Genomic DNA, 8,624 nt, shown 5'->3' on the forward strand with positions numbered 1-8,624 from the left:
GAATTTTCTAATTTATTATTTGTAAATGTTATCAATCTGTATTTTTACTATTCAGGAACTTTCCAATTCGGGAGTTTTACGGTATCAAGAAATTTAGTTTTCGGAAATTTAAGAGTGTTGGGAATTTTATTTTTTGGTATTTTTCAGTCATCTTAAAATAAAATTTCCGCCACTGTAAAATTCCATAAACTGAAAATTCCCGAGAAGTTTATATCACCGGAAGAATTTTATAATTCGGGAATTTTACCTTGTCAAAAATTTTATAATTTGGGAATTTTACACTGCCTGGAAATTTATTATTCGGCAATTTTCCAATTTCGTAATATAATAAAATGTTCGGGAATTTTAATATTCCAAAATTTTATAATTCGGGAGTTTCATTATTCGGAAATTTTCAAATTTTGGAAAGTTTATTATTTGAAATGTTTATTATTTAGGAATTTTATTGTCTAGAATTTTATTTTTCGGGATTTTTCAGTCATATATAAATTCCGTTCAAATAAATATGTGAAAAATAAAATTTGGTGAATATTCATGCGCCTCAAAAAGAACCAATGAAAAATCGAATGAATTATGAAAATATTTATTTAATGAAAGTTTATTCTATCCGTCGCAAACCCTAGTAATTATATAAATTATATATATTATATAATTCTAAAATTAAAGATATTTATGCAATGCAAATTTATTCTTTGCATCGCAATTCTGTATCATCTAAGTAAATAAATTATATTGTAAATAGAAACTGTCTCAATCCCCATTTTCTTATACCAATTTAAAGATTCCAGAAATAAAAAAAAACCGTTTTGTAATTTAATTTAGATTTATTTTTCCACATTTTACATATATTCATGGTTCAAATGGTACAAAAATCAGAATATTCCACCAAATAAGTGGAATGTACATTCATCAAAAATAAGAACCAAACAAGCAGATAAAAATGATATATAAATCCAATTACACAATCTATAAAATTCTCTGATAAAAATATCAACGTTTCTCTCTTATCACTAGACTAGAGCAACAATAAATCAAAATTGTAGAGGCAATAAAAAATACATTATTTAGTATCTAATTTACTAGTAGGTTGTTCCAAAAATGGTTTGAACTTTTTTTTCTCAAAATTTTCATTCATCGCCACCCAATTTGTTCAAATCCAAAAGAAAATGTTTTTTTATTTATATTTAGAGGGTCCGCAAACTCCATGAATTTTAACGCGTATTTCCCATAATAAAGACGTTTTGGTGAATTTTATTCAGAATCGTCAATATTTGGCGCATCGAGAATTTATTTCCACATATCACCCCCATAATTCTGTTTTATGGGGTCCAAAAAAAACCATAAGTGATTAACTGGGTTTTACTATTTTTTGGCGCTAATTCTAATTTTTTGGGTTTTTTTTAAAACATAAATTGTATCTAATACATCAAATATTATTTTTTAAACTGAGATTTTTTAATTATTAAATAATTTATTATTATTTATAACAATGCTCTAAGAAAATAAGTAGAAAGTCGTTGTTCTTTCTCAATTTTAACAATTGTTTTGAACTTTTCAGTAGGAGCAACAAAATCAATGAAGAAAGTTAAAAAAAAATGTTAAACAATTTATTTTTATTTATAAATATTTTCTGGTAATAATTCTCGAAAATTGCCAATTTAATGATATTATTTTTGAATATTGTTTTTCTCAATTTTTTAACTTAGCTTTGGCGTTTATATATATGAAAAAATAATAAATAAACAATAGAGAGAATCGTCTTTTAAAATATCTTTTCCCTTTTTGTGAATATATTCTTTTTGGGTTGAAAATTCGGAAATTTTATTATTCGAAAATTTTATTATCAGGAAATTTATTATTCAGCAATTTTCCAATTCGGGAATTTAATAATATTATTTTTGAATATTTTTTTTCTGTAAATGTTTGATTAACATTTTTTGTTTAATCAGCTATCTTGGTTAAAAATAAACTTTTTTCTTTAAAATTAATTTCTTTTTATTGAAAAATATTCTTTTTAACTAAAACTTTTTGAACAAATTTAATTTTTTGTTCCAAATGCATCCTTTTTAGCTGAATTCAACATTTTTTTGGTTCAACATTTAACTGTTCTGTTGAAAATTCATTTTTTTTTCAAAGAAAATTAAGTTTTTAACTGAAGATACAACTATTCAATTTTGTATTCAAAATTTGTCTTTTTTAATTAAGAATTCAACCAATGGTCTGAAAATTCGTATTTTGTAGAAATATTTTATTGTCTTCTTAAAAATTTAATTAATTGAAAATTTAATTATTCTAATGAAAATTTATAATGTTCACAGTGATCATTTTTGTCCAATAAATGAACTGCTTTGTTAAAAATTCGTCTTTTTTTAGATAAAAATTAAAATGATTTTGTTAAAAAATGCAAGTATTTTTGGTTGAAAATTTATGTTTTTGCATCCTTATTTGTGTTAGAATCATTATTACTTCGTTCTAAGTAAAAAATTTGACAAAAAGTGGAAATTTTCAGAGAAAAAAAAACAATTAAATTTTGTTGTTGAAAATTCGTACCCTTTTTGGTTGAATTGAGCCGTTTTTGTTTTAAAATCTTATTTTTTAATTAAAACATCTACTATTATATTTTTGGTAATATTTGAAATATTGAAATAGTTAATAGTGAAATTTGAAAATTTGAAATAGTTGAAAGTTTACGTTTGTTTGTTGAAACTTCAACTATGTTGGTAGAAAATTTAACTAATTGGTTGAAAACTGAACTATTTGGTTTGAAAAAAAAAACTTTTTTTATTTAAAATTCATCTCTTTTGCTTAAAAATTAAATTGTTTAGTTGTAAATTCAACTTTTAGGTTCAAAATTAAATTTTTTAATGGTTCAAAATAAACTTTTCTGTTTGAAAATGTTTTTTTTATTTTAAATTAATTTTTCCGAATTAATTATTTGTGTCAAATTTCATAAAATATACTTTGAACTAAGTGCAAAGTTGAATTCGGCTATTGATGATTCAAAATTTAACGGCTCTGTTCAAAATTCTTTTTTTTTCTAAGAAAATCATTTTTTCAACTGAAGATACAATTATTCCATTTTTTGTTAAAAATTTGTGTTTTTCAGCTAAGAATTTAATTAATAGGTTCAAAATTCGTATTTTGTGATAAGAATTTAATTATTTCATTAAAAATTTAATTATTCTTTGGTTTAAAAATCATCTTTTTATTAAAAATTCTTCTCTTCAGGTTCAAAACTTAACTGCTTTGTAACAAATTATTTTTTTATTGAAAATTCCGCTTCCTTAGTTGAGAATAAACTTTCGTTTAAAATTAATTTGTTTCTAGAAAATTAAATTTTATTAATGAAAAATTTAACATATCTTTTTATTTGGAAATTTATGTTTTTAAACAATTATGTTTGTTAAATTTTATTGATTTTTGCGTCGGTCTAAGAAAAATGTTGACAAAAAGTGGAAATTTTTAGGGAAAAAACGCATACAATTTTTATGTTGAAAATTCATACTTTTTCGTTGAGTTCCACTTTTTTTTGTTCAAAATTGAACTGCTCTGTTAAAAATTAATTTTTTTTGTAAGAAACTTAATTTTTAAATGATTTGATTGAAAATTTAATTGAATTGAAAAATTCATTGAAATTCTGTTGAGAATTACACACATTTTTACTCTTTATGGGACGAAAATTTTAATTTTTTGGTAAAAAATTCAAGAATTAGGTTGAAAATTCATATTTGCAGGTTAAAAATTAAACTTTCGTTGAAAATTCGCTTCTCTTTCGGTTGAAATTTGGTAGACATTCTTGACTCCAAATATAATTATTCTATTTTTATTGAAAATTTGTTCAAAAAGATTTCTTTCTTTCTTGATAATTTATTTTCTATTTAAATTTAAATTATTTGTGTTATATTTCATTAATTGTTAACACGCTCAAAGTGGAAATTTGACACAAAGAGGAAGATTAACAAACAAAAAAATTAAATTCTTTTCTTGAAAAATCGTCCTTTTTGTTTAAATTTTACTGTTTATGGTAGAAAAATTAATAATTTGGTTAAAAATGCTTGTTTTTGGTTTGAAAATTAATCTTTGTAGATTGAAAATGGAGCTCTTTGATTAAAAAGTTATCTTTTTTATTAAAAATTCCTCTCTACTGTTTAAAAATGCAAGAGTTTGATTCAAAATTTTTTTTTTATATTGAAAATTCACCTTTCTTAGTTGAAAATAAACTTTTTTGTTTAAAATTAATTTTTTCTTGAAAATTAGTTTTTTAAACTAAGAATTGAACTTATTTATTTTTATTATGAAAATTTATGTTTTTAAATTATTTGTGTTAAATTTCATTAATTATTACCGGGCTCTAAGTGAAAAATTCACAAAACGTAGAAAATAAAAAAAAAACAATGAAAATCTTTATCTGAAAAATCCTAATTTTTGGTTTAATCCAACTGTTTTTGGTACAAAATTTAATAATTTGTATAAAAGAACTTCTTTTTGGTTTGAAAATTAATCTTTGTAGGTTTAAAATTAAACTTTCGGTTAAAAAATCCTATTTTTTATTAAAAAATTTCTCTCTTTTACTTAAAAATTCAACTATTTGGTTCCAAATTATAATTTTTTATTGAAAATTCATCTTAGTTTTTCTTGAAAGTTAATTCTTTAAAAGTAAAAATTGAACCTAACTATTTTTATTTGAAATGTATGTTTTTAAATAAATATTTGTGTTTCATTTCATGAATTATTGACATGCTCTAAGTGAAAATTTGTCGATAAGTGGAAAATTAAAAAAAAAAAAAAAAAAAAACAATTAAAATCTTTTTCTGAAAAATCCTGATTTTTTGTTAAATTCAACTATTTTTAGTATAAAATTTAATAATTTGGATAAAAGTACTTCCCTTTCGTTTGAAAATTAATCTTTGTAGGTTGAAAATTAAACTGTTTGGTTAAAAAATCATATTTTTTATTAAAAAATTCCTGTTTTTTAATTAAAAATTCAACTGTTCGGTTCCAAATTATTATTTTTTTTTATTGAAAATTCATCGTAGTTTTTCTTGAAAATTAATTCTTTAAACTAAAAATTGAACCTATCTATTTTTATGTGAAAATTTATGTTTTTAAATTATTTGTGTTAAATTTCAATAATTATTGCCACGCTCTAAGCGAAAAGTTGACAAAAAGTGGAAATTTAAAAAAAAAATTCTTTTCTTAAAAAATCGTCCTTTTTGCTTGAATTCAAATGCTTTTGGTAGGAAATTTAATAATTTGGTTTCAAATGCTACTTTTTGGTTTAAAAATCATCTTTTTTATTAAAAATTCCTCTGTTCTGCTTAAAAAATCAACTGTTTTGTTCAAAATACTTGTTTTTCTTGAAAATTCACCTTTCTTAGTTGAAAATAAACTTTTTTGTTTAAAATTAATTTTTTCTTAAAAATTATTTTCTAAACTAAGAATTGAAACTATCTATTTTTATTTGAAAATTTATGTTTTTAAATTATTTGTGCTAAATTTAATTAATTATTACTGGGCTCTAAGTGGAAAGTTGAAAAAAAGTGGAAAGTTAAAAAAACACAATTAAAATCATTTTCTGAAAAATTCTCATTTTTTGGTTGAATTTAACCTTTCTTAGTGGAAAATTTAATAATTTGTATGAAAGTATTTCTTTTTGGTTTTAAAATTAATCTTTGTAAGTTAAAAATTTCTCTCTTTTACTTAAAAATTCAACTATTTGGTTCCAAATTATTCTTTTTTATTGAAAATTTATCTTAGTTTTTATTGAAAATTAATTCTTTGGACTAAAAATTGAACCTATTTTTATTTGAAATTTATCTTTTTAAATCGTTATTTATGTTGAATTTCATTAATTATTACTAAGTCATAAGTTGACAAAAAATGGAAAATTAATAAAATTCTTTAGTTAAAAATTCATTCTTTTTGGTTTCAAATGCTTCTTTTTCGTTTAAAAATTAAACTTTGTAGTTTGAAAATTAAGCTCTTTAGTTTAAAAATCGTCTTTTTTATTAAAAATTCATATCTTCTGCATAAAAATTAAACTGTTTTTTTTTAATTATTTTTTTTATAATTCACCTTTCTTATTTAAAAATATACTTTTGTTTTAAAATTAATTTTTTCTTGAAAATTAGTTTTTGAAAGTAAAAAATTGAACCTATCTATTTTTATTTGAAATTTATGTTTTTAAATAATTATTTGTGTTTAATTTCATGAATTATTAACACGCTGTAAGTGAAAAGTTTAATCTTAAAATTTAATGATTCTTGAAAATTCATCTTAGTTTTTTTTTAATAAATTCTTCAAACCAAAAATTGACCCTAACTATTTTTATTGGAAATTTATGTTTTTAAATAATTATTTGTATTTAATTTCATGAATTATTACCAAGCTCTAAATGAAAATTTGACAAAAATTGGAAAATTAAAAAAAAAACAATGAAAATCTTTTTCTGAAAAATCCTAATTTTTGATTTAATTCAACTGTTTTTGGTAGAAAATTTAATAATTTGTATAAAAGTACTTCTTTTTGGTTTAAAAATTAATCTTTTTAGGTTAAAAATTAAACTGTTTGGTTATAAAATCCTATTTTTTATTAAAAATTCCTATTGTTTACTTAAAAATTCAACTGCTTGGATCCAAATTTTTTTTTAATTCATCTTAGTTTTATTTGAAACTTCATTTCAGTTTTCCTGGAAAATTAATTATGTAAACTAAAAATTGACCCTTCTTTATTTGAAATTTATGTTTTTAAATAATTATTTGTGTTAAATCTCGTGAATTATTATCACGTTTTGAGTGAAAAGCTAAAAATTTAAAGAGAAAAAAAACATAAATTTCTAACGTTATGCAAAAAAATATTATTAAAAATTAAAATAAATTGTTTAAACAATTATTTTTGTTAAATTGAATTGATTATTGCCTCAATTTAATTGCGAAATAGAAAAAAAGTTTTAAAAATGTGACTTTGTAACTATTATAAGAGAACATTTTTAAAAACAATAATAAATTGTTAAAGCAATTTATACAAATATCTAAATAGAAATTCAATCTAATTATCATCAGAGTATTATTTTATGTATTAAAAACACGTTTTACTTGCAAAAAACCGCAAAAAAATCATAATTAACGGAAAAAACTCGCAAATTGTCACTTTGGGATTTTTTTGGGATCCCATAAAATAGACTTATCTAGGTGATATTTAAAATATAATTATTTATCTCTATTATTATATAAAAAATAATATAATATGTAATAAATGAACTTTTAATTAACCTCCAAGTATCATTTTTAAAAAAAGGCATTTATTTCTTGCGGATTCGAATAAAGAGGTCGAAATTCCTGAAAATTAAAGAGAAAATTTTTTGGAGCATCCTATCATCAAGCCCCGATTTTTAGGCACATTTGCGAATGTTTACTTTTCTATAAAACAGTCAGCAAGTCCTTCTCCAACTTTGATTATTCCTCCATCCTTTAAACAAAATCTAAAATCCTTCGGAGCCTCAAAAAGCAAAACAATCGTCGATCCCATTCTAAATTCCCCAAATAATTCTCCCTTTTTAATCCCAAGATCCTGAAACTTTTTCTCCTCACAATTTTTCCCCTTGGGCCACTTTTTTCCATTCGTAATTAAATGTTCGTCACGAAACACTCTAATAGACCCCACATTTGTCGCACCAACAACAGCATAAGCCATAAATCCCGCACTCCACTCACCAATATAAATCGCCCGTTCATTCAACGAAAACAAATCAGGCACCCAACTCGAAATTTTCGGATTCACACTCAACAGTTTTCCTTGAAAATGTCTCCGGAGATTAATTTTCCAATCAGTGGGACTGTGGAAGCGATGATAATCACCGGGAGCGAGATAAACACTGAACTGATAAAGTTGATTGTCGGGATTTTTCAGCAGGGACGAAATGTAATCACTTTTGGCTTTTGTATCGTCACTCGAATTCACATCGATTCTGTCACCGAGAAAATGTCTCAAATCATAAGTCACACCTTTCACTTGTTCCACAAAACAATTCGTCACGGGTCCGATGTGCAAAATAGTCCCATCGGACGGAGAAACAATGTTTGTATTTTCCGCGATGGGTCTCGCGTCTTTCTTCAAAGGTCGCACGAAAAAGTCGACCAAGGATGGAAAACTCGAGAGGTCAAGGTCAATTTCTTCCAGATTTGCACCAAAAGTTTTTGCGTAGAATTTGTAGAGAGTGGGTCTCAATTTATTGGGTAATTCGACACTGGCAATCCAACCCCAAACACGGCTTGTAATTCGCAGAGGCAAGTGGCAGTAACACTCGATAACTATGTCACGAGCTATGGCTTTTTCTTCCGGTTTTCGTTGGAATTGTCGCCAGGCGTAGATAGAAAAAAATGAAAATCCAATTCCGAAAGGAATGTACCATCTCCGCGGGTTGATCCATGTGTATTTTCTTTCTTTGTAATTGTCCGCGGATACTTTCTCTTGGACGGAAAGAGAGCGTTTTGGGGTTAGAACTGGAATATTTCGTAAGAAATTGCACTTTTTGGGTGTCAGAAATGGCATCAGACAAATTTTCGAGATGTGCATCTTATCAAATTTTGTTTACGAATCAGCCGAATTACGAAAGACATGTTTTT

At 23.9% G+C, this 8,624-nt stretch overlaps 1 protein-coding gene across 1 annotated transcript; it reads right to left on the reverse strand.

Moving 5' to 3' along the window:
- Positions 1–7,098: 7,098 nt before the first annotated feature.
- LOC117172849 (phosphatidylserine decarboxylase proenzyme, mitochondrial) lies at positions 7,099–8,624 on the reverse strand. Its single transcript, XM_033361101.1, has one exon. The coding sequence runs from the start codon at positions 8,572–8,574 to the stop codon at positions 7,411–7,413; it is 1,164 nt and encodes a 387-aa protein (XP_033216992.1). The 5' UTR covers positions 8,575–8,624; the 3' UTR covers positions 7,099–7,410.

This window comes from Belonocnema kinseyi, chromosome 5 (genome assembly GCF_010883055.1).
Source record: "Belonocnema kinseyi isolate 2016_QV_RU_SX_M_011 chromosome 5, B_treatae_v1, whole genome shotgun sequence".
Taxonomy (NCBI): domain Eukaryota; kingdom Metazoa; phylum Arthropoda; class Insecta; order Hymenoptera; family Cynipidae; genus Belonocnema; species Belonocnema kinseyi.

What these genes read in the sequence shown, in the direction of transcription:
- LOC117172849 (XM_033361101.1), bottom strand. Translation starts at nt 8,574, where the DNA reads ATGCACATCTCGAAAATTTGTCTGATGCCATTTCTGACACCCAAAAAG.